The 26,382-nt window shown below is 53.6% G+C and overlaps 1 protein-coding gene across 4 annotated transcripts in view; it reads left to right on the plus strand.

The window, feature by feature from the left end:
* The window catches only part of ZNF407 (zinc finger protein 407), a 409,125-nt gene extending 403,660 nt beyond the window's left edge, over positions 1-5,465 (plus strand). For all 4 annotated transcript variants that reach the window (XM_057698831.1, XM_057698835.1, XM_057698832.1 and 1 more), the window contains exon 9: positions 3,140-5,465. In XM_057698831.1, coding sequence (XP_057554814.1) covers positions 3,140-4,479 — 1,340 coding nt within the window. In that variant the 3' untranslated portion in view covers positions 4,480-5,465. The remainder of the gene's footprint in view (positions 1-3,139) is intronic.
* Positions 5,466-26,382: the final 20,917 nt, after the last annotated feature.

Below are 26,382 nucleotides of genomic sequence, written 5' to 3' on the forward strand. Positions count from 1 at the left end.
GCGACAGGGAGGTGGGGAGGCAATCTCTAAGGCAGGCGCATCCCTGGGGAGATGGGTTTAGACACACAGCCTGATTCCCCAAAAGCTTCCATCCGCTCGCTCACATAGCCTTGGGCAAGTCTTCAGAGCCCCTGGGGAAGGACTCCCAGCACGTGGACCGCTGCCCTCTGCCATCGGCCTCCTGGCACCCTGCAGTGGGTGCTCAGTCACTGCTTGCCACTGGCAGCCCCTGCAGGAGCTGGCTGGGAGCCTGCTCACATGGGCCCCATCGTTCCCCACTTTCCTAGAAGGGCAGACAAGAGAAGACCGGGGTTAGGGAGGTCATTTAGGTGGAACCCTCCTCTGGGAGGTTTCGAAGGGCTTTTAAGATGTGATGGTTTGCGCTGTCTGGTGGGCGAGGGCACGGCCGGGCCTGGTTCAGCCCCCGCTGGCCCCCCGGCCCCGACAGCATCTGCCGGGCCCCGTGCTCCGCGTTCTCTGGACGCGTAAATGGGAGGTTCTGCTCCTGGAGGCGGTCCTGGTGACCTCCGGGTCTTTTCCTGACTTCAGTCTATGATTCTGTGAGCTTCCTAAGAGTCACAATGTAGAGGGTTCTCTGAGAAGGAACAAACGTGAATCGTTCCTAATCCTTGTTTACAAAAATGGATCACTCATACATTTTACTTTCTCACTGTGAATCAGACCCTGGGAGGCTGAAAGTACGTGGTGTACAGAAAATTAGTCCCGGGAACGCGCCCCGAGCTTCAGCCCTGCTGGCCCCCAGCACAGGTCACCCGGAGACCCCTCGGCTCCCTCACCCTGGCCGATTGAGAGGCTCCCTGTGGCCTCGAGAGTTAAGGGGGTGCTGTGGCCTGACTTCCTGAGAATTCTGACCAGTGAACACCTGGGTGCCGAACGTGAAAACACAGAATGGGCCTGGAGTTTGCATTTTTATAACTTCGTACGTGATTCGCAATCCGGGACTGTTGCCTGCAGTCTGTATATGAGCCCAATGTGTCCTCTTGGTACACATGACTTAACAGCTTCTGTGGATCCTGCCCGAGATACTGTACCTGCTGAAAGGCAGGCCTCGTCCGGGTCTTTTGCTTCAGGTGGGCTGTGTGTTGAAAGAAATGCACCAACATGCTGCAAACCTGTCGTCTGACTTTTAAGAAATGTTAGCAATAATAATGTAACAACTCTTAACCCTTTTTTCTCCTTTGGTAAGGAAACAGTGTGCTTTTTTTTTTTTTAAGGACCTACATTAGGGAGAGTAAAGTGGAATATTTTTAAAATGTGATCACCACTGAGATGAGGAAATTCTGTAGATCATTTAGAGATGATTCTCTTACTTAGGACGGAGGGAGGTGGTAATAAGAAACTGATAGAAAATTAGGGACTTAAAGGAGAAAACAGGAACTCTGTTTAAAGAGTCCCTTTTTTATGGAAATAAAGACTACAATTTTCACTCACTCTTCCCCTGTCGAGTTACTGAACAAGCATCACCTGTGTCACAGGCGGCACTGGGGCCAGGTGAGCACTTGCCCTGCCCTCCGCGGTGCCCACCGTTGCCTCCCCTCCCCCATCCTTCCCCTTCCACCCCCGTTTCTGCAGCCAGAGCCTCCTTTCTGTAACGGGAGGCTGGCTCAGTCTTGCAGCCCCAGAATCTGTAAGATGGGCTTGAAATTCTGGCTGGCGGCAGCCCCAGGCCCCTACGGGGTGCTCTGCCCTCCTGGGCAGGTGGGTGTCCAGGCTACAGATGCAGACTGAGAAGGACAGTTGCTGTCTGATGGGACGGACTGGTGGGCTGAGGCCTGCCGCCTGCAGGTGCTCTCTCCCCAGTCCTGCCCTCCTCTGGGCTCTCCTGACCCCTGTATTTTGCATATGCTCTTGTCCCAAGGGCTTATCTCCACATTTTCTGAGACAGTCACAGTGTTTTCACTAAGAGAAATTTGGGGCTAGTATTTATAATAAATGCTGTACCCTCTGTCACAGTTCTCAAATAGATGCACTCGTTTTACTTTCCTGCTTAAAAACATTCAACAGGTGTCTTCTCTCCACAGACTGTGGCCCAGATGCCTTAGTGCCTCCTGTCAGAGGAGGCCCGGAGAGCCTGGTCCTGACTGAGCTGTCTAATCCCCTGAAAGCCAGCCCAGCCATCCCTAGACCCCTCACCTCTGCCCCGGACTGCTCTGTCTCCAGGCTCTTCCCCACCCCCCAGACTCAGGGAGAGCCTGAATATTCCTGTCCCTCTCACCGGCTCTGAAGGATGTATCCTGTGTTCATCTTGCTGAGTGTCCTTTCCGAGAGCCTGAGTGTGTTTATTCTCTGCTGTAGTGCTTCTCACCTTACAGGATAGTTAAGTCATTCGACAAACGCATTTTTGCTGATTGGTGGCTGCACACCCACCAGGCACTTGGCCAAACGTCACAGCAACGAAGTGGAATCGGCTCTCCTGGCTGTCTGGGCTGCACAGTCGGCTCTGGCCTGTGTGCGGCCCCTGACCCCCAAGGGCGGAGACCCTGCATCTGTGCTGGGACTCACCAGGGGCCATGCCTGGCAGGCCAGCCGCCTGTGCTCCAGGCTTAGCACGTGACATGTAGTAGGTGCTCAAATACTCCTTGCATAAACTCTTACAGCCATGTTCATTGACCGCACATTTTAAAATGTAATATGCAACGTTTTCCTTCTTTTTGTTGGATAAACAGATACACTGTAGCTAATATTTGGACATTAAAGAAAGATATTCCTTTCAGTTAAAAGATGCTACTGCTGACTGTTACCGACCTTCACGTACCACCAGCGACTGCCTCCTTAGAAATGACTCTAATTGAGGGGACTGGATGGTATTCCTTCCCCAGGAACTGGAAAGCGACCAGGGGCTGAGGAGATTGTATCTGGAGAGTCAACCAGGGGTGTGGGCATCGCCTCCTGACAGCACAGCCGTCCTCGGTGTTCGCTCTTAGCCAGGAACACCCCTCAGAGGCCCCAGGCACAGCTGCCCTCCCCCCACGAGGCCCTGATGGGGGAGCCGGCTGCTCTGAGCAGCAGGTGACAGGGGTGCTTCTGCTGAGGTTTTAAAGCTTCTGTGAAAGAACTGTCTTACTTTTAAGCCTAAAAGCCCTTTTTCTAGGCTCTAACGGGTCCCTGTCTCCCCTAGGCATTGTGTCCAAGTCCTACGAATGCCGTCTGAAGGGCCAGGGGGCCACGTTCGTGGAGACGGACAGCCCCTTCTCGGCGGCCGCCCTGGCGGAGGCGTCTCCGGTCGCGGACAGGCCCCTGCGGAGCAGCAGGAGGCCGGCAGCGCCGCCCGCGCCGGTCCAGCAGGTCATCATCATCCAGGCCTGCGGCGGGGAGCTCGCCCTGGACGCCTCGCTGGAGGAGACGGCGGCAGCCACGCTGCAGACGCTGGCGCTGGCCGGCCAGGGGGCCAGGCTGGTGCACATCACGCAGGACGGGCGGGTCATCGCCGCGGGTCAGGGCGGGGCGCACGTGGGCGGCGGGGCGCACGTGGGCGGCGGGGCGCCCGGGCCGGTCCTGCCGGAGCAGCTGGCGGACGGGGCCACCCAGGTGGTGGTCGTGGGGGGCTCGATGGAAGGCCACGGCGTGGATGAGCCCCTCAGCCCCGGCGGGGCGCTGATTCAGCAGGTGACCAAGCAGGAGATTCTAGACCTGGCGGAGGCCGGCGTCCCCCCGCCCGACGCGGCCTCGGCCTTGGACGCCCTGCTGTGCGCGGTCACCGAGCTGGGAGGGGCGGAGGGCCGGGCCGCGGCCGAGGAGAAGGGCAGGGCCGGCCCCGGAGACGTGCTGGTGCAGCTGCCCGGGCAGGAGGCGGCCCCGCCCGCGGCCCCCGAGGTCCACATGTTCCACGACGTGCAGGACGCCGCCGCCGCCGCGGAGCCCGTGGAGGTGCTGGCCCAGGTGGTGCGGCCCGCGGCGGTGATCGCGTCGCAGGAGCACGCCCAGGTGGCCTTCAGGAAGGTGGTGCAGGGCGTGCTGCAGTTCGCCGTGTGCGAGTCGGCGGCGGCCGGCCAGCTGCTGAAGGACGGCGTCACGCAGGTCATCGTGAACGAGGAGGGCGCCGTGCACATGCTGGCCCGCGGCGGCTCGCAGATCATCATGCAGGAGGCCCAGGCCCCCGGCCAGCACGCGGACCCGGCCGAGTCGGACGGCGAGATCTCGCAGATCATCGTGACCGAGGAGCTGGTCCGGGCCATGGTGCAGGAGTCCGGCGGCGGCTTTCCCGAGGGGGCGACGCATTACATTGTGACAGAACTGCCCCCGGGGGTGCCGGACGAGCCGGGCGTGTACTCGCACACGGTGATCGAGGCGGCCGGCTCTCAGGAGATGCTGCAGGCCGGGGCGGCGCTCAGCGCCGAGGCCGTGGTCCCCGGCGGGCCGGAACAGCTGACCAGCATGGTCATCTACACCCAGGAGGGCTCCCCGGCCGCCGCGGTCTTCCAGAGCCAGAGAGAGAGCGGCGAAGCCCCCGAAGCCTGAGGCTGGAGCCCTGCGGCCGCGCAGACGGGCGAGGCCCGGGCGGCGTGCGCGGCGCCTCCGCGACAGGGGCGGCGGGGCGGGGCCCGCTCGGGCCGGGGCGGCCCTCCGGGGGCAGGTGGGTTTCGGGCGTGGTTCTTCTCTTGGGGCTCTTCCCGCTCTTCTTCCCGTCCTGCTGAGGAGAAGCCAGGGTTTCTCTGTTTTGCTCCCCGCAGATGCTCCCCATGTGGGTTGTGAAAGGATGGTGCCCTGCTGGAGCCTGACGACGGCGTGTCTTGGGGCTTGAGACACGCTGCCCTTGCAGCCCAGCACGTCGCTGTTTCAACATTTTCTCACGTGTTTGGTTAAAAGTCGCAGCTGCACGTGTTGGCGTGTGGATGCAGGCTGCTCCTCCTCCTTTTTCTGGAAATTTTAGGCTCACAGTGTCCCCAGACCGGAGGCAGCCTGTTCATGTCACGTCTCGATTTCCTCCCTTCAGACGCTGCAGGTGTGGTCACCGCTCTGGTTGCTTCTGCCTCAAGATTCCTTCTTAAGCCTACGGTTAAGAAAAGCCTTGGCGTCTATGTTCAGTTAAAGTAAACCTTGGTTAAGAAAACCCAGTGCTTCTAATCTTGACTTAGTTTCATACAATAAAGTCTATATGAAATGTGCACTCTGGAGAATATTGTTTGTATCAATATTTTGCTTTATAGCAAATGTTTCTTCATGTTGATATGATTTTCGCAGGACTTCTCTGTGGTTTATGTCCGCGTGAAGGAGCTGACGTGAAACGTCAGTGGTGGAGAGCTGTGCCCCGCAGCCCTGGCCCGACAGGACCGTCTGTGCTTCGGTGTGGGGTCCCTGCAACCGCGGATGCGAGTTCATGGCCGGGCCGCTCGTTTCCCGCTGTGGTTGCTCCTCTTACGTTTACAAAATTGTAAGATCATCCCCGCCCCCAAATGCAAAGGTTGTTTTGTTCTGTTTCTTTTTTCCTTGGAAATAAAATTATAGCATCAAAAGATAGTGATGCCATTTTCTCTCCAGCAGCCAGCCAACTGGCGGCTGTGAAAACCAAAGAGAACTCGTTCCTGGTCTGACGCGCGTTTCCTTCCCCGCTCTGCGCACGTTTGTGCGCTGGGTTCTGGTGACAATAACATAGTCTATCACGGTTAGTATCTAAAAATTGTGAAGATCAGAAAGGAGAGAAGGAAGAGAAAATGGTACCATTTGGGTTTAAAGAAAGTCCCGTTTACAGGCGCCCTGAGAGGTGAGCTCAGGAACGAGCCTGGCTGGTGACTGCGCAGCTGCCCCTCCCCTGACCGTGTCCCCATCTGAGGGCACCTCCCTTGGCACGGCTGCCCCTCCAAACAAATAAAAGGTAAAGTTTTTAAGTTTGACACTGTGATGCACAATAAGCTGGGTATGACTTGCTCCTGACTCTTAGAAACGGCAGGGCAGTTCCACTCCTCTTAAACACCGTCTTCAGCAAACAGTGACAGCAGCAACTCGTGTGTTATCAGGATGAAGGTGACCTTTACAAAGTGACGCCCCTCGCCCAGCTTCTCACACGTTAAAAAAGGAATGGGGGGGGGCATGTTTTTCAGTGGGAGTAGTTCTTCTCGATCATTCCTCCCGTTAGCTGTAGTCCACCGCCCCTGGCTTGGATGCTAATTCACAGCCGCACTGAGTCCTTTGCGGCTAACCTTTCTTGCGCAGTCCTGGGTGTTGACACTGACATGCTGCAGTTTACCGTTGGTGATTTATTTAGGATAAATATGTCTCAGGTGGCATTTAATCCTTCATAAAACTGGTGTAGCCTGCAGTGTCAAACCAGCAATCACGGTGTATGCACAATGGAAAGAGCAGTCCTTTGCATAAAAAATATTGTACAGAAGGTGTTTCAAGGCTCAGAAGGACTGCAGAGGATTCACTACGCTCTCGTGTCCTGTAATTACCTGTAGAGCTGGGTTAACGTGGGCTCTCTTTTCTCTCTCATTACACAACGACTGGAATGTGAGAGGGTTGAAGAAGCACACACGCAAGCGTGGGCCTCGGAATAATGAGGCGCAGCGAGGGCGACGCGGGCCCGTTCCCCACAGCACGGCCGTCTGCAGGGAGCCCATGGTGAGCCTGAGCCTTCCTGGACAGTAGGACTTCAGAGAAGTGAAAAGCAAAGCAACAGAAACATTTACTGGGAGACTGTAATCCAGAAGGAGCACCGTTTTATTAAACTACAGCCAATTAAACGACTGCACCTCCAGGACCTTTGGTGAGGAAGCCGGGACTCCCAGCAGGAATCAACATATAGAAGTGATTCAGGTTTCAGCTTCGGGGGCGGAGCGTGGGCAACGCCGCGGGTGTGGTGGAGAGCTGCAGGAGGGCAGTTTCCGTCCAAAGGAAGTTCTAGCCGCCTGAGCTCACAAATGAAGTGTGCGACCCAGACAGGCATCCTTCCAGGAAGCCTCAGGCCTCACTGAACAGCTGGAGCAGAGGGAGGACTCTCCAGAACAAATCCCACCACACAGAACACACGAGCAGACAGGCCCACATCACCTGAGCGGTGCAAGGAACATTCCTCTTTCCCTTGATTTGCTTTGAAGAGCCCAGTAAATGTGGTGAGACCGTGTCGGTGTAGCACTGAAACTTCCATTCATTTACCAACTCAGCCCAGACACGTGGACCCAGAGTCCTAGAAGGCAGCCGGGAGGAGCCTCAGTGGATCTTAGCTCAGTCACCTAATAGGCCAGGGAGAAGGCCCCACGGAGGCCCAGGCCTGGCTCTGGTCACACCTCAGGCCCACCACCCCTCTGAGCGGCAAGGGCCCCGCTGCCCAGCAGCACCCGCGTGGGAAAGCCTTTGGCCAGCAGCAGCGTTTGTATGTCTCAGTTCTATCAAATCTTTTGTTATCCTGAAGGTAAAATAATGGCATAAGGAAAGAAGTGACGTACCAGCTTAGAATCCTAGCCCAGAGAGGGTTCTAGGAAGAGAATTAGGAAAGAAGGAAAGGCCTTCATTAAGCAAACTACAAAAAGAGCTGTACGTTCTCACCGCTTTTAGGGTTTAATATTAGCCCATCACTTAAGAGCAAGCGCAGCACCGTGAAGCAGCCTCCTCCTGCCCCATCTTGCTGAAGAACACAATCCGCTTTCTGCTCCTCTAGGGTGATATCATTTTACATGAAGAAAAAAGTCCGCTTAGATGGCAGTTATATGTTTCGGAAGCACCTTCTAATCAGGGGCTGGTGATTCATTATTGCTTCAGCGGGCGATCCATCTGACATGTAAGGGGAAAAAATTAGCAGCTGTCACTGCGTGATGAGTTAATTTCCTGATAGGCCTGACACTGAAAAGCCATTTGGAGACACGGCAGCGGCTGACGGGGAACCTGGCGCCGCTTTATAATTGGAGATAGAGCGGGGGCGGCGGGGGCGCGGTCCGCGCGGGGCCGGGGCGCAGGCACCCCGCGCCCTCGGCCCTCACCCCGGCCAGGTCCACGCGAGCAGCCGCCGGCCCGTGGAGGGACCCGGGGCCTGCCATCGTCACGGAGAGGCCGGAGCGCGATGCTCTCCTTCTGATGCTCCCCGTGGCGGTTTTCATAATTGGAGCTCCGGCTCTCAATCGTGGGATAATGGTTTGTTGCCATGAAAAGTAGCCCCATGAAATAAACATGGTGGAGACTCGCGGAGGGAGGGAAGGTGAGGAGGAAGCAGGCGGCCCAGGTGGTTCGAGGTCGGTGAGCCCGGAACCCGGCATCCCTCCAGTCCCGCTCTTGAACCGCGCGTTCCCCAGGGGCCCCATGTCCAGCCAACAAGTTGCGAGGGAAGGGAACCAAACTTTTTCTAATACCTAGCAGATGAAAATTAGGAACAGAGAACTCAGTATAAGACCGACTTGTATCACCAGGAGGGAGGCACATGGTCTTCACGGGGGTAGGTACATAATGGAGAATGCCCGAGCAGGATTCTAGAATGCGGGGCCAGAGCCCCTGGCACCTGCACCCTTGTGGGTGCCAACAAGTGAAGATGCCACAGCGTTAGGAAAATAAGGGGAAGTCGCTTAATCACTGCTGCCTTCTTGGATTCTGGTCTGTAAAATCAGTGAAGCAGAGGCCTCTTGGGGGATCTTCATCTGGAGAAATAAGCGTGAGGCAGAGAACCTGGTGCCCCCAGCTCCTCCTTGGATTCTTCTGGTTTCTCCTCTCAGTTGGATGCAGGGGGTGTAGGATGGCGCAGAGGGTGTAGGACAGCAAAGAGGGTGTAGGACGGCAAAGAGGGTATAGGACAGCGCAGGCCCAGCCCAGGGACAGACAGAACCACCTGGACAATCACGTGGTCACCAAGGCCTATGAGGAGAATTGAGTGAATCCGTTATAAATCTCTCAGTCAAGGAATCATTTACTTACTCCATGCCTCTGCATTTTCAATACCTCTTAATAAATTCTTTTAAAATGACCTAATTTCAACATGACTTTCAGCATCATGAGAAGATAATTCATCACTGGGATAAACAGGAGCACATGGACCAGTCCACACTGCGTTTCCAGTTTGCTCCAGGATGGCTCATGTTACTCTTCAAATAACTTTTTACATAGAGGGTTAAAAGCAACACAAAGTAAAGGTTTGTGTTTTAATTTCCAACCCAGATTCGTGTTTAGAGACGAGGAGCTTTACTCAGGCTTTTCTGGGGCCGCCAGCTGCTCCCGGCGTGGGAAGCGGTCAGGGCGGTGTTGGCTGGGAGGGGGTCCTCTTAGCAGGATGGCCTCTGTCTTCCAGCCCCGCTGCTCCCCAAAGCCTCAGCAGACCTTCAGAGCCATCCTAACCCATCTGAAAGTGGGGCCAGAGCCTGTGAGGAATTGTGGCCCCCTGGCTGGGTCCGTCTTCCGCCTCTGCGCCTGCTCCAGTTCACAGAGGTGAGGATGTTTTCACATCAGAGCTGCTAGGCGTGGCCGTTACGGAGCAGGGCTTTCCAGCGAGTCACGTTCCTGCTAACAGTGGTGGAGTCACAGCCACCCCGCAAGCCGGTTTCTCGCCCTCGTTGAGAAGGTGGCCCTGCGAGGTGGGGGTGGGCTCTGGCCGCCACACAAGTGATGGTGAGTGGGGTGCGTCCCTGCTGGAGGATGCGATTTCTGGGCAGGGAGGAGGTGCGGGTCCCCGGTGTGGGCTGTGCAGGCCCAGCTGGCCCCCGGCCTCTGCCCTTCACAGAGCTCAGGAGGCTCCTCCTTTGTCTCTGCTTCCCCAACCGACAGTGTCAGTTCAAGGGCAGAGTCTGTGTTCTCACCCTTGCCCTCTGCTGCGAGCGCAGCCTGGGACGCCGTGGGCCCTCCGTGGCCACGGTGAGAGAGGGAGTAAACCCAAGTTCTCTGTTCTGCTTCAGTTTTCCTTATTTTCGTATTCAGCTTCCTTCCTGTTTTTTTTAGTCATAATTTTCTCAAATAACAAAAATCTTTGGTACAAATTGAGCGGTGGAGGCGGCGTGAGCAGAATTCTTACCAGTCAAGGGGTTCAAAACACGTTTTTCTACTTATTTCCACCTTTCACTGGAGTTTCTTGATGAGGAGGGTCCTGAGACCAAACCTCACGACAAGCACGGAGTCGCGCTCACGGATGGTCTTGTCATACACGCCAGGGTGACATCGAGCTTTTTGTCAGCAGGAGTAGATGGAAGAGGAAGGTTCCCCTTTCTTCATGGTGACCATGGTGTTGAGGGAAGCCCGATAGCCCGTGCCTGGGCCTCTCTTCTGTCACAGCTGGGATTCGGTGTGCTCTTCCCGGTTCCTTCCTAGCCCCGAGGTCCCGGGCCAGTGCTGTTTATTCCACCCAGTATTCCTTCCTTGACGTGCCGGGAGGAGAAATCCTGGTGTTCTTGGTGGTCCTGAATGGTCATGCCTTTTTCCTTTTCTAGAGAGAGATCTTCGAGGCCCCAGGACATGCTACAGCGATGTCCGCCCAGCCCCGACCGCGAGCCCCCTTACACGCAGGGCGTGCCTGATGCAGCCCAAGAGGGAGCTGGTCCATCGGAGACCGGAGAGAAGCAGCAGGAGGAGGGAAATGACACCAGGCGTAGCTGGTTCCAGAAGGCACAGGTTCACACCTCAGGACCTCTGGAATTGGGAAGCTTCGGTAGTGGCTCAGATCCAACCACGTGTCTGTATGGAGCCGGTCTTGGGGGGAGAAGTCTCAGGGGGTCCCTTGGGGAAAACGACAGGTATCCAGCAACCCGAGGCTGAATTCCCAGTCACTTCTGCGGTCTCGGGAAGAAGGCTTATGCTCACAGCGGCAGAGACGTCTGGGTGGGGCGGGACACAGGCTCTCTCCGCAGGGGCCCCACAGGGCAGTTCTAAGTGGGATTGCGCCAGTGTGGGCGTTGGCACAGCTAGGGGTACGGGATGCTACTGGCGTCTCGTGAGTGGAGGCCAGGGATGCTGCCCGAGCTGCTGCGGTGCCAGGACAGCCCCCCGCAAACTGTCATCAGGACGGGCTGGTGGCCCTGCTTTGAGTCCGCGTGCTCCCGGCCTCTCTCTGCCCGCTCAGCCCTTGGTGCAGACCTTGGTGTAGACCTGCCTCCAGCAGGAAAGTCTGCGCCCAGCTCCCTGGCCTCCTGGGTAAGTGCGTTCGCTGGGTGGCCTGAGTTCTGAGAGGGGACAGGAAACCCGGGGTTGGACCGGTCGCCGCCTTCTGCTGCCCTTGGGCCGGCCTCTTCCTGCTGCGCTTTCCTGTTCATCTGGAACGTTCCCCGGCTTTCCCCTCCTTGTGCACCTGCACACGTTGTCCAGCTGCCCCCGGCCGCAGGTTCCGCACAGAGGGCACTCCTGCCCGCGGCCTGACGGACAGGGAGCAGGCGGCAGAAGCACCAGTTCCCGCCCGGCCAACCGGTGTCTGTCGCCGCATCTTGTCCGTGGTCAAGGCAGATGATGACTTGCTGCTTCTTCCCAGGCAGTGGTCCTCGAAGGAGGGCGGGTGTAGGTTCCCTGCTCTGCAGCCAGGACCAGCCCAGGGGCGCCATCCTGTGTCTCATTCCCTGAGGTCAGCAGGCTGGCGCCCCTCTCCACACGTGGCTGTGGCTATCAGGTGCTGTGTGATCCAAACACGGACCCAGGCTGGTTCCCTGTGCGGGGACGGGGCAGGGGCCGCCGGCTCACCTCGGCTTTCCCTGGATGCTCCTCTCCTTCGTCTGCGTCTCCCCCTGTGAAACCTGGGATCCACTCACTGGCGCAACTTTCTGTGTTTTCCTCTCCTGACTGCCGTTTGGTTTCCCAGGCCCCGAGCCCTTCCCGGGCCTCTCAGTCCCAGAAGAAGGCCAGCCTGGGATGCCATGGCAGGGCCTCCCCTGAGGGAGATGGGCACGGAGCCAGGCAGGGTGGGAGGCAAGGGCCCCTGGGGGGTGGGGCGGCTGCCCTGGCTCCACTTTGGGAGGAACGGCCCAGACACCTGCATCTCTCCTGAAACGGCCTCCTGTCAGCCTCTCTGAAGGCTCCCCTTCCCGGCCCCTCCCCTGAGGACCCTGTCGAGTGAAGGACTCGGGCCTGGAGGACGTGCCGCTAACCCACGTGCTCCGTGAAGACTTGGTTCTGCTCAAACCATCTTTGCAGAGATCATCATGGGTTTTCAGGCTCAGCAGCTGCACCTTTGAAAGTGGAACAGCGTCCTCGGGGGTCTTGGGTTCTGATGGAGGAGTCGTCCCACGGGGGTCCCTGAGAAGATGCTGCAACCGGTCCAGGGGCGGTTCTAGGATCACCACATGGCCTGCGGGTGGTGGCCGTGCCCTGTCCTACCGCCCGCTGGGTGCCCTTCCTCACTCGTCTGCTCCTTCAGAGGCACCGGCCAAACCCGGGCATGTGGAACCCGGGCATGTGGAGCCCGTGAGGGGAGGGCTCCCCAGGTGCCGCCAGCCCACGGTGGGACACGCCCGAGGGCAGGTGTGGGCAGAGGGCCAACGCGTCAGGCTCCGTTTCTCAAGCCAGTCACACCCGACGTATGCACAAACAGGATCTACATGTATTATATATTATGTGCCAGTAGTGTAATTGCACAAATGCAAAACTAGAGCTGTTCAAAGAAAGAAGATAAACCATGTTTTATTGCTTGCCTGATGGAAAAGGCTATATACTATCCTTACATATTAGTTTAAAATTCATCTTTTTGAACTGGATAGAAAGTGGATGTAAACAGATATTCGATAAATTGATGAGAACTTGAGCCGTGGTGGTGTCGGCGGCCACGCAACTCACGGCAGGAGGAGGAAGAGCGTGGGCTCGGCCCCCAGGGCCGCATCACTGGAACGGCCTCCGACCCCTGGTCTGCAGTAGGGTTCGTGAGGCTCAGCTTGATGAAGACGGCGAGCCCTGACCTGGAGGCCAGCTGGCCGGGCGCGGGTGAGCGGGCCTGAGCGGCGCACCCTCTGCTTTGTGGCCCTGGCCCCGCCCCCAGCGAGCCTGTGACCGCAGGTGACAAGCTGCCCCGGTGAGGCGGCGTCCCTGTCGGTGGGCTCTCTCTGACGTTTTGCTGCAAGCACGTGCGTGTTGAAGGGGTTTTCTTTCTGTGCCCACTGCACTGTGGGCACCCACCCTGCTGACCCCCCACCAGAGCCCCGATGTCCAGCGCCTCCCCGTCGCGTCTGCTCTCGCTGCCCCTCGACCCTCAGACGGTGCTGAGTCGGGAGCTGAGTTCAGTTCGGCCGAACGTTCACAGTCAAGAGAGAAGCTGGGACGTGCGTCCTGTGGTCCTTCCCTCACCCATCCCCCCCACCACCACCCAGGCCACCGAGCGGGGTCGTGGGCAGGAGCGCTACGAGCGCACAAGACAGCCGGGCCTTCCTGGCCTCAGCTGCACGTGAGGGCTGAGCACACACCTGCGTGGGTCCCCGGCCCCACACCGGTGGAGAGAAAGGGCCCGAGGAGGTGGCGGCAGCTCCTCGTTTGGGCCGTTTTCAGCTGGGGGTTTGGGTGGAGGGAGGGCTGAGCCCAGGGTCACAGGGCAGCCACCGCCACTGTGCGAGGAAGGCGTCAAGAAGCCGTGGAAGCCCGCTCCGGCGCTGCAGAAGCCTCCGAGCCCGCACGGCAGAGCCCTGGGGCCACGGCGCTCGGGACAGAGGGACCAGCCTCGGGGGACTGAGGCTTAAACCCGGCACTTCCTGCTCCAGGGCCGCTTCTGCCTTTAGTATTTGAAGAGCTGTAGCTGTCTGAACATTAAAAGAAATAATAATTAGTAAATACACTTGATGATGTAGGAAGTGAATAGCTCTGTTAAAAAAAAAAAAGTGACACTTTCTCCACCCAAGAAGCCAAGCGAACTGAGCTGATTCCCATTTGACTTGACGGGCCGGGCTGGCCAGCTGGCCGCATGCGTGCATCCGTCCTGCTGCCCCAGCCCAGCGAGGCCTGACGGCATCGGGAAATTGCCAGATCACCAGCCATGGAGCAGGATGTCCAAACGGAGAGTTTTTCAGTCCACAGTCTGTGAAGTGAAAGCATTTCGTTTCCCCAGTTTCTGATGTTCACGTTGAAAATCCCCCACCCCCCGCCCCCGGCTTGGCTATTGGAAAGCAATTGAGTCGGTTGCTTCAGATGGACTGATGATAATTCCTACCAATTAGCCACAAAATACTCATCTTGGCCACGTTTAGTTATCTGAGCGAGAGACTGAATGGCATACCCCCCATACCGAGAAACGTTTAGAATATATATTTCAATAACCAGAAACGGCCAGAGCCGCCGGTAGACTCTTCACGTCTCAAATGGTTTCTCTGACGCACTCTGCCGTCTTGGGTCTCTTTGCACAACTCAGTCTGAGGGTGTAAAAGAGGAGGAAGATGGGGAAAATATATATGCTGTAAGCAAGCAAGGAATGAGTGCTTCCCAGGAGAGGAGAGCTAAGTGGAATGGAAAATTTCATCAACGTCACGACGGTGGTCAGCGGCGCGCGGGTGTGAGGCTCGGTCTTACGTCTTCGGAAGGTTTTGGCTCTAAACGTGGTGTTGCTGTTGCTTGTTCTCCGCAGTCAGGGGTGGATGAGCTGAATGTAAACTGGCTCCACACGTGGCCCATCTCTGAACAGTGTTCAGGAGCCGCTGGCCGCCCTGTTGACCTTTGGGCTCCGCCCAGACTCTGATTTGGATTCTGGATCTGCAGAAACATGTTGTATCAGGCGCGTGGCCTTTTGGGTCCCAGTCTCCTTCTCTAGATGCAGTGTGCTTCCAGCAGCTTCCAGCAGCTGGTGGACCTGAAGGAATTGGTGTGATGGTCCGGCTGATGTTAGGAAGAACGGGATGCGGATGGACCAGCGGGGGTGTTTGGTGGGGGTGGGGGGGTTCTGGGGGTTCTGTTTTCTCGGTATCGTGCTTCCTGGGAAGGGACCTGTACTGGCATAAAATCCTGGTCTCTCCTCTGCCCCAATGTTGAGGAAAGTTTGGAAGAACTGGCAATTCACTTTCTTCTCAAACTTCTTCTATCCTGAGTAAGCGTCTGCTTTGCTGGGCCAGACTTTCCACACATGGGTGGGCTGTCCAAGGCCTATCCTGGTTGGGAAGGGGGTGGGTGGCAGGTGGGCCATCGGTCAGGTTAGTAACCCTCATCAGCCTTGGATCCAAAGCCCAGCCCTTGAATCAGCATGTTACTGACAAAGCTGAGATGTCTTTGGCACCTTATTTTTCAGTTGGTTCTGAACTTGGAAGAAAAAGGAAAGGGCATTAATTTTTGACCCTTTAATTCCCCAAAGCGTAGACTTCCTTTGTGGGCCTGAGCACTCGATTTCCTCCCCACGATAACAGCAGCAAGTGACGGGGACAGTCCTCAGATTTCCACCCCAAAGACCTGGGTCCCAATGCTGAGAAAAGAGAGATGGAGAATCCCAGTGCCACCCAGACATGCCACCCACCTGAGTGTGGACCGGCTGGGCCTCCTGGGACTCGAGCAGGTTCGGGAAGCATCTCCCGGCGTGGCATTAACCTATCTAAGGGAACAAATGCCGGAAGCCAACAGCATGGCCTCGATAGGACAACAGCAAAGGAAGCTTGCGTCCAGACCAGAAAATCCAGAGTTTAGACTCTCTGCCCACAAGAGTCTGATGCAGTCTGTCTGAAATGCAACCCAAATGCTGAATATTTAAAACTATCCACCAATGAGTCATATCCACTATCAGCCTTAACAACCAACTAGTCAGCTGGCTGTCCCTGAGTTTCCTAGCTTTTACCACGACACAAGGACCAGGCGAGGTGCCCTTATAGATTCAAAGGGGATTGAGACCTTGTCCTGTCCTGAGCCTTCCTCCCTCTGAAGAAGAAGAAGACAGTACAACCACATGGGGCTTGAAGACAGACCAAGAACTCTGGACCAGAGATTCTACCCCTGCACCGACTCCTTTGTCAGTGCCACCGACCAGGTGACGTGACCCTCCTGTAGCGCCTCTGTGTCAAACCAGTTGTGCTGAACAACCATCAAGCACCTTTCTCAAAGTGTGTCCCCTAGGCTAGTGGTTTCGAAAATACAAAAAAGATGTATTTCTTAAGACACCCCCATGCACACATACATGAATGTAGATATAGCTGAGAAAAAAGCTTTGCAAAGCAGGTCTTTTCCTCACTGATGTGATATACAGTGATATTTTCTAATCTATTCCATTTTTTGGTAAAATTATTTGTCATAACCCCCTCAAATGATTTCAAGACACACCACTAAGTCACCAGCCTGCATTTGGAAGTCACTGCCTTGGACCATTAGCATCAGAAGTACTTGGTGCGGGGTTGTTAAAATACAGATTTCTGGGACTCACTCCAGAAGGACCCAGGAATCTGCATTTTAGTTGGTGTCATGTTGCAGGGGAATTTTTGTTTGTTTATTTGTTTGAAAACTGATATTTTGGGTAATACTAAAGTCTTTGCATTGGAAATCCTTCATTAGCTTCTGTAGGATTTTGTTTATTCAGATGTGTCCTCTAACATCTCTTCACTATGTTCATCCTTACAATGCTGGTAAGGTTGCAAGTAAAGCACTTGTAAGAGTGCCTGGCAAAGAATAAGCCGTCATCATCCCCATCCCCACCATCATCCCCACCATCATCCCCACCATCATCCCCATCATCATCATCCCCATCCCTATCATCATCCCCATCCCTATCATCATCCCCATCATCATCATCCCCATCCCCATCATCTCCATCCCCATCCCCATCATCCCCATCCCCATCCCCATCATCATCATCCCCATCCCCATCATCCCCATCCCTATCATCATCCCTATCCCCATCCCTATCCCCATCCCCATCATCATCCCCACCATCATCTCCATCATCATCCCCATCATCATCATCCCCATCCCCATCCCCATCATCCCCATCATCATCATCCCCATCCCCATCATCATCATCCCCATCCCCATCATCATCCCCATCCCCATCATCATCCCCATCCCCATCATTATCCCCATCCCTATCCCCATCCCCATCATCATCATCCCCATCCCCATCATTGTCACCCCCATCATCATCATCAAGCCCCCTTCTAAACAGAACTGTTGATTCACATGCAACCTGCTCTTTCCAGAAGTTTCCCCATCCCACCCCAGCAAATGGCACCATGTTCCCTCAGTTGCTCAATCCAAAAGCTAGGCGCCATCCTTGACCTCTCTTCCCTACATTCATCTGCTGACTCAGGCTTCTAGTTCCACGCCATCTCTACCTACCACGTTCCAGCCACCATTTCTTGCCTGAACCACTACAGCAGACTCTCAGCTTCAACTATTTCTTTCCCACAGTCCAGGATGGCCTTCTACAAAAATCAGTCAGGGGCTTCCTAGGTGGAGCAGTGGTTAAGAATCCACCTGCCAATGCAGGGGACATGGGTTCGATCCCTGCTCCAGGAAGATCCCACATGCGGCGAAGCAACTAAGCCCATGCACCACACCTATTGAGCCTGCGCTTTAGAGCCCATGAGCCACAACTATTGAGCCCATGTGCTACAACTACTGAAGCCCATGTGCCTAGAGCCCATGCTTCACAACAAGAGAAGCCATGGCAATGAGGAGCCCACGCACCACAACGAAGAGTAGCCCCCACTCACTGCAGCTAAAGAAAGCCCACGCACAGCAAAAAAGACCCAACACAGCCAATTAAATAAATAAATAAATAAATTTATTAAAAAAAAATCAGTCGGACCATGTCACCTCCCATCTGCATCGGTTAGTTATTGCTGCATAACAAATTACCCCCCAGTTTAATGGCTTAGTCCAACAAATATTTATCCTCTCCAAGTTGTTGTGGGTCAGGAATTCTGGAGCAGCTTAAGCCAGTGGTCCTGGCTCAGGATCTCTGATGAGTTTGAGGTCAAGGGTTGGGCAGGAGCTGTCATTACTGGAAGACTTGACTGAGGCTGCGTGACCCACTTCCAAGATGGCGCACTTGCCCGGCTTTACCACATGGGCTCCTTGGGCATCCTCATAACATGGCAGCATCTTTCCCCAGAGTACATGATCCGAGCGAGGCTGAAGGTGCAGTGTCTTCACCAGCCACACACCAGCACTTCCACTGTATACTGTTTGGCGCGAGTGACTCAAGTCCACTCAAGAGGAGGAGAAGTTGGCTCCACCTTTTGGAGAGAATGTCAAAGAATTTATGGACACATTCTAAGCCACCCCAGGACCCTGCTTAGAAGTCCTGCGGTCCACACCCATCTCCCGGCTGGGGGCAGTTTTCCTGACTCCCAAACACAACAGCGAGCTCACCGAGCGACCCCAGCCCCAGGTTACTCAAGGCCTAGGTGCTGGAAGGTTCTGGAAGATTCAGAAGTTTCCCTCAGCAGGGCCCTCCTCACCATTCAGTCTCAGCCCCAGTCCCTATTGCTGCGAGGCCTTTCCCAACCGTTGACTGGAACATAGCCTCTCACCTCTGAGTGTCAGGAAGTAGCCTGCCTCCTGCTGCTGGTCGGCTGTGTGTCCACCCTGGACTGAGCTCCTTGGGAGAAGGGTGCTCCCACGACCACCAGCAGGCCTCCAGGCTGTGCCTGAACACCGAGTAGATTGGTCCCCAGGATTGCCACGCGTTACCGAAGCAACCTGAAAATTAACATCTGGAACCTTCGACCAGTCTTGCTTCACTGGAAATCTGGGGAAGTGACTTAGGAAGGTGTTGCCTTTCTAACCGAGACGCTGTGGCAGTAAGCTCTCCTTCCGTCCTGGCGTGGGGTCGTTCCACTCTGACGTCTTACGGTCTTTACTGTGAGGCAATGAGTTCACCCACACGAATCCCTCAGCGCAGACTTGGCACTGTTTCATTTATTCATTGGAGCCCAAAGTTATGTTTTTTAGCTTTTCTTTAAATTTATCCAAAAGTTTTTAGAAAACGCCGTATGCCCCACAAAGCAAGGAATTAAATCCTGGTGAAAAGTCTGGGCTTTGCCAGAGTGATGTGTGACAAGAGAGCATGAGGGTTGTTTTTAAAATGAAGTGAAAGAAGGTGGAAATACATTCTTTTCCAAAGGAGGCACTTTGGCTCAAAAGATTTGCATTTCCTTGAGGATGTTACCCCGTGTAGATCAGGGCGGCTGGGCCAGAGCCACGTCTAGTTTGCAAAGCCCTGAGCTTGCCTCCCTGGAGTCGCGATCACATCACGTCTACACACGTGTTCATTCCAGGCGTTTCCAGCAACATGCACCTAAATCACTTCTTTTACCGTTAGGTTCAGCACAGGCTCCGTCCCCTCCTGTAAGAAGTGTCTTTCATAGGAGACCTTCCCCGGGGGTTCCGCTCTGCTGCCGCCTCACCCGCCGCAGGACGCCCTCTCCAGGCTCTGCTTTCCTCGCCTGTCTTGCTCTTCCCTCCGCAACCCGGCCTCCCTCTCTCTTTCCCACTTTTCAAGCCACAAAGCGGACTTCAGGCTGTTGGATCTCAACTCCTTCTTCCTGCCTTGGATTGCCTAGTACCGACTGCAAAGGTCATTTTAAGTGTAATTCAGTTTAAATCACTTTATTTTCTGATGCACACAGTTTTTTCTCCCTCTAGATCCCTCCCCCTTCCGGGCCTCCTCCCGCCCCCGCCCCCACCACCTAAATCTGACTTCCAAGGCCTTTCGATTCTTAACAGCTCCCCGTGGAACTGGATGAAAGTGAGTCCTCAGATCTGTTGTTTTAAAAAGATTTATCTGTTCACAGCTTGGCCGTGGAGGCTGGGGGACCCCAGGCAGATCAAGTGAGAACCACAGAGGCCAAATATGAAATCCAGCATCTTCTCCCAGTATTAGGGACAGAGGCAGTGACACGGAGTTCGGGACAACAACTTTCAGAACCAGAGGGTGTAAAAGAAGAGCTCAACCCCACGGGGCCTCGGGTGTGTGTGTCTGTGTGTGCGCGTGAGTGTGTGTGTAAGTGCGTGTGTGTTGGGGGAAGCTTCCTGGCTTTGGTGGGTCTGCTTCTCTGCTCCTGAGACATCACCCATCCGACCAGCTCTTTCCAGAAGGTTCTGCCCCCAGCTTCTTCCTGGAGCAGAGTGAGTGCTGTCCCAGGCCTGGGAAGTCCGGCCCTTGGTCAGTCTCCAGGGAGGGATGGCGTGTCCTGGGTCTTCTGAGCAGTGGTGGGTCTTTCAAGAAGAAGCTAAGGGCCTGATCCTGTTGCCACGTTCCTTCTAACTGGGCCACCAAGACCCCCACCCCCAGCCCAAATGGGCAAACCTCGAGTGTTTGAGGTCAGGGCAGCCTCAGGCAGGAAGACATGAACCTCACGGAGGTGCTCTGACCCAGTCCTCGAGCCTTTGTACTGGCCGTTCTGGACGGTTCTCATCCGGGCTCTTCCTCTGCAGTTTGATACCTCTCTACCCCTACTTCTCTGTGAACGGGTGGTTTTGAGGATAAATAGGAAACACGTTGCGTTCCTTGGAGGGAAAATGTTCTACAGAGTTTGAAAATTGTATTTTGTTATTCCCATCGCCATGGGATGCTATGAGCACGTTGAAAACAACGTAATAACTGCTGTAAACCTGCACTGAGTCCACTGCAGGGCCTCCCAGGTTGAAGTATGTGCACCTGGTCCTTGGTCTCCCCTGAGGGCTTGGTGGAGTCTTGAGAGGGCGCGACGGCTTGGCGACCCACCCCCCCGCCGGTCCACCCCCCCCCCCCCCCGCAATGGGAAAGAGGAGTGCGTGTCCCGCCGGAGGCACAGCAGGTAGGGTCACACCCGCCTGGGATGTGCTTTCTGCCCTGGCCCTGTGGGGCACGCGGGGGGCACCAGGACCAGGCTCCATCCTCCGTCGGGGTGAGGACGTCGCGGAGGTGGGAGCCGTTGTAGGGAAGTGGGGGTGTCAGCATCCTGGGTCGTGAGCTCAAAAACGAGGAGCGTGGGAGGGAGAGGTTTGCGCGGGCGCTTCGGGTGGACCTGAAGGGGGGTTATGAGTCAGTAGGTGGAACAGGAGCACGTCCCGGTGGGGAAGCTGGTACAGGGCCGGGACGGTGCACAGCAGCACTTCGCAGCTCCCGGTGCGCCTGGAGGACGCAGGCTCCGATGCCGTCTGCCCCGTCAGGAGGATCTTTGGGAGGGGACCAGTTTCTCTCAAAAAGAATTCCATCTGAAAGCACGGCCATCTCAGGACGCCCACCCGGGGCTCTTCTCTCTCTCCCTGGGTGGGGGGCGGGGGGTTGGGTCCCTGCCGTGGCCTCGGCCCACCAGGCCATCATTTGTTCATTGTGTGCACAGCCCCAGTGGAATGAAAATTCCACCATTACCAAAATTATTGGAATTATAGTCACCACTCTTAATGGTTTTGACTATCAAGGGAAGACAACTCTCCCAGGTCCTTTGGACGCTTTAAACATCATCCATGTTTAGCACAATATCCCATAAAAGCAGCAACCCATGGCTTCCCTTTGTAACATCTTGGGAACCTCGCCACTGGAGCGCCATGGCTTTCTCTCCCCGCTAACTCTTCTGATGTTCGGTTGAAGTAGAGTTGTACACAGCAAGGACACAGGCTGCAAGTGGATAGCTTCCTGCATTTTTGCAGACTCAACCAAGCTACGTAACCTAGAAACAGGACACAACCTCTCCTGTCCCCGTGAGTCATAGTGCCCAGGGCCCCACTCGCCTTGCGCCCAGCGCCATGGGTTCCTCTCACCTGTTCTGCACGTCGCGCGGTGGACCTGGGCAGGGCAAACCACGTGTGTTACATCTGCGAGGCTCGCCCACATTGTGCATGCAGGTCTCTCACATCACATTGATGCGTCAGAGACAGAACGTGCAAACAGGCAGTGGTCAGCCCGTATGTAGATAGAGATCCGACCCACGCCTGCAGCACCCTGTCCGGGAAGCTGGCTCCCTTATCTGAAATAAACAACTCTGGAAGCCAGACCGCTCTCTTCAGGGACAATCCCGGAAGCTGTTCAGTGACTTCTGTGACAATAGGCACCAAACGCCCAGGATCTGATTAATAACTGACAGAGTCCCTAAGTTTGGTCTCAACTTAGAGACCAAATACAAAGACTGCTTCTGAGAACACTCTGGGACGTGTCTTTTGGTGAGCACACGCACACGTTTCTGTTGAGTAGGAAGCTGGGGGTGTTGCTGTGGTTGTACCGATTTTCTCCACCACCAGCAGTGAAGGTTGTATCTATTCCGCATCATTGCCAGCACTTGGTGTTTTGTGCCTTTTTTTTTTAAAGCTCTTTATTGGCGTACAATTGCTTTACATTGCTGTGCCTGTTTCTGCTGTAGGGCAAAGTGAATCAGCTGTATGTATGCATATATCCCCATATCCCCTCCCTCCCACGACTCCCTCCCACCCTCCCTATCCCAGCCCTCTAAGTCATCACCTATCATTGAGTTGACCTCCCTGTGCTATACAGCAACTTCCCACTAGCCTTCTGTTTCACATTTGGTAGTGTATATATGTCAATGCTACTCTCTCGCTTCATCCCAGCTTCCCCTCCCCACCCCGTGTCCTCAAGTCCACTCTCTACTTGTGTCTTTTTCATTTTAGCCACCCAGGTGGGTGTGAGGTACAATTGCAATGTAGTTTTAATTTGCATTTACTTTGAAACTAAAGCTGATCAGCTTTGCATGTATTTATTGACCACTCAGTTATCCTCTTCTTTTAAGTATTACAATCTTTTTTTAATGTTGCAATCTTTTAAAACACATTTATAGATTTTTTAGAGTAGTTTTAGATTTAAAAACTTGAGAGGAAGGTACAGAGGTTTCCAGTAGAACCCCTGCCCCACTGTCAAGATCACTCATAGTACTTTTTTTTTTGTTTGTTACCAAGGATGAACCTACATCATGATCACCCGAAGTCTGTAGTTTACCTTAGGGCTCGCTCTTGGTGTTGTTCATCCTCTGGGTGTGGACACGTGTGTGATGTGTGTCCATCATTATACTGCACAGGGTTGCTTCACTGCCTGAAGTCCTCTGTGCTCTGCCTGCTCGTCTCTCCCCACCTATACCCCCAACAGATTCTCTGTTTCTGTTGAGCTGGGCATGTCTTTGACATTCCCTTATGAATGATAGTTTTGCTGGGTATAAGAGTCTTGGTTGGCAGTTTTTTCTTTTCTCACTTTGAATACTTCTTCTTACCGCCTCTGGCCTCCACTGTTTCTAATGTTAGTTGTTACTGTTTTTGGGGTTCCCTGGTACATGATGAGTGGTGTTTCTCTTGCCGCTTTCAAGATTCCTGCTTTGTCTTTGAATGGTTGACTATGATGTGTGTCTGGGTGAGGATCTCCTTGCGTTTCTCCTACATGGAATTTATTGATCTTCTTAGATGTGCACGTGAGGTCAGCTCAATGGAGCTCCGCGTTTCTCTGAGGCCCTGTTCATTTTTCCTCATTTGGTCTCTGTTCTTCAGCTTGCATAATGTCTGTTGATCCCTCTTCAAGTTTTCTCTTTCTTCTGCTAGTTCAAATCTACTGTTAATAGATTTTAGTGAAATTTTCATTTCTATTGTACTTTTCAACTTCAGAATTTTCATTTGGTTCTTTTCTATAATTTCTATCTCTTCATGAAATTCTCTGTTTGGTGAGTAATTGTCATAATACCTTACTTTCATTCTTTAAAGATGGTTTCCTTTACTTCTTTGAACATATTTATTATGCTGCTTTGAAGACTGTGAAGTCCAACATCTGGGTCCTCTCACAGGCAATTTCTATTACTTGCTTTTTCAAAAAGTTATCTGTTCATTTCTTGTTGTATATGACTCATACTTTCTTGTTTCTTCCCCCGCATCTTGTACATTTTTGTTAAACACTTGATAGTTTAGATAATAGGTTGAAGCAACTCTGAATAGTGATACCAGCCTAAAACTTCTAGTTGTCTTCATTTTGACTGTTTCCTTGTTTATTTGTATACTAACATGGCTGGATTAATTCTGTGAAACCTATTTCCCCTGAATTTTGCCACCTCCGATGTCCCTGCTCATGTTGTTTCTTCATTTCTAATTTTAGAGCCTGGCTTCTTAGTTGCTATCCTTGGTCAACACAAATTTGGGGTCAGCCCCTGATTGGTCAGAGGTTGTGCCTAAGCCCCTGAACCAGTAAGGTTTTTACTCTTTACCTTTGGATCTGTGTGTGGCCTGGAGACACACAGTAGCTTTGCAGGTCTGTCCCCTGCTTGGCCAGGGACTCATGGCTCAGAAGTTTCCTCTCCAGGATCTCAGAGGCTACTACTTGGGCTTGTACACAACCTTCTTGAGCCTCATGGGTGGCTGTGATTTTAGCAGTGGTCTCTCTCCCCATCTCATGCCCTGATTTTCCTGTTAAACTCCTGGCCGGCCTGAGTCCACTGGTATCACACCCACTTGTCAGCCTTTACTGACGGCTAGCTGACTGCGCTACTGTTTTCAACAATGCCCTCTGGCATGAATTTCTCCCTCGGTCTGATCCAAACACGGTTGGGCCTGTTGGCAGGAGTAGGGAATTGCCAATCTTTGCGGCTTGCTCTGCCCTCCCCTGGGCAGAACCTTTGTGCCGCGGAGCAGAGGCTGGGGTGTGCGGTGTGAGGGGAGGTCGTGTGGGAACTTGCGCCACTGCCCAGCTGCACCACGGCCTAGGACAGCTCTTCCTCAGTGCGGAGCCACGGATGGTGGGATGGGCCTGCATCCACTGGCCGCCAGATCCGCTTGGAATAGCCCAGGAATATGGAGGCTACAGGTGCTGCCACTCAGCTGCTGTACCCACCAGCACCGTGCCTCTACAGCCCGGGGCTGCTGGGGGTGGAGGACACTTCCTGCAGCACGGAGCTGGGGGACGTGGGTCAGCCAGTGCTCAGGCACTGCCTCATCAACCTAGAACAGGGCTTTCACCCCAGGTAGCTGAGGGAGTGGAAACTGCCTTATCCTCCGAGATTCTGGAATAGTTCTTCCCCAGTAAGGAGTGGGGGGGTGTGATGCCGGGTGCAGCCCGTAGCGTACATGCCACGCCCTCTCATTGTTCATTTCTCGTACCAAGTTTCCACCCATTGTGTTCAACATGTGGTTCTCAGGTTGCTATAAGCCTTTTGATCACTCTCTAGAGGCGTCACAGGACTGTCTTTGCTAATTTTGACCAGTTTTATAAATGTCCTCCTGGGGGAGAAGTTTCCTCAATCTCCTCACATCGCATTCTGGAAGTCCTGCCTCTGGCTGTTCTCTTTCTGTGAAGTATCTGTTCATTTCTTTCACACGTATTTCTGTTGGGCTGTTTTTCTTATTGATTTATAGGAGGCGATGTGTATATTCTGTAAATGCACTTTGTTGAAAATACCTATTGCAAAATATTCTCCCACTTTGTCAGTTGCATTTTTTATTTCTTAATGGTGTTTTTGATGCATGGATGTTCTAAATTTTAATATAGTGAATATAGTAATGCTTTCTTTAATGGCTACTTTTTAAAAAATATTTACTATTCTGTCCAAGAAATCTTCTCCCTCTCAAAGGTCTAAAATATGTTCTCTTGTGCTTCCTTCTAAAATTTTTTTCATCTTCCACATATAGATCTGCAGCCCTTCTGGAGTTGACGTTTGATTAGGCAGTCAGATTCCTTATTTTCTCATGTGGATATTCAATTGACCTAGCATTTTTATTGAAAATACCATCCTTTCCTCACCACAGTACCACCTTTATCCAAATCAGAGCGTATTTGTGCAGGCCTGTTCCGGACACTCTGTCCTGTTCCCCTGGGACATTTGTCTAACTCTGCCCCAATACTACATTGTCCTATTTACTATAGATTCATAAAAGTTCTTAATATCAGGCAGTGTAAGTTCTCTAGCTTATCATTTCTTCAAGTTTGCTTTGATTATTCTAGCCCCTTTTGCATTTACATATGAATTTTGGAATTAGCGTGTCAGTTTCCGAGGGGAAAGAAAAACAGCTGGGAGTTTGACTGGGATTGTATTTAACCTATAAAGCAACTTGAGGAAAATTAACCTCATTAAAATATTTAGTCTTCCAATCCATGAACACAGTATGTCCCTTTACTTATTTTTATCACTAACTTTTTTTTCCCTTAAAAGTGTTTTATACTGTTTGGTGCAAAGAACTTACATGTGTTTTATTAGATTATTTCTTGATATTTATTAGATCATTTTTAGATACTTATTAGATTATTTCTAGATAGTTGATGGCCTTAATGCTATTGTAAATAATACCACCTTAAATTTCCATTTTCTGTTTGTTGCTGCTATAGAGTACCAGCAATATTGAATACTCACCTAGTACCCGAAAACCTCTCCCCTCCTTCAAATTCTTACCTTCAGCCTATTTCTGTACCTCTGGTGAGAGGGTTGTGTTTGTCACACTCTTCAGGGGACGTTGCTGTCAGTGGTCTCTGCAAGGCCCTGTCTGGTTTGGTTTGTCTGTTCATCCCTTTGATTTTGTTTCCTCCTGCTCCCGGAGAGGGCACCACGGTCACGTGCCGCGTGTCCATCTTTCTGCTTGCTCTCTGGTTGCTGGTGGGTCGGAGTTTCCCGCTCAGCCGCGTGACCGTCC

Source organism: Hippopotamus amphibius, chromosome 11 (genome assembly GCF_030028045.1).
Source record: "Hippopotamus amphibius kiboko isolate mHipAmp2 chromosome 11, mHipAmp2.hap2, whole genome shotgun sequence".
NCBI lineage: Eukaryota > Metazoa > Chordata > Mammalia > Artiodactyla > Hippopotamidae > Hippopotamus > Hippopotamus amphibius.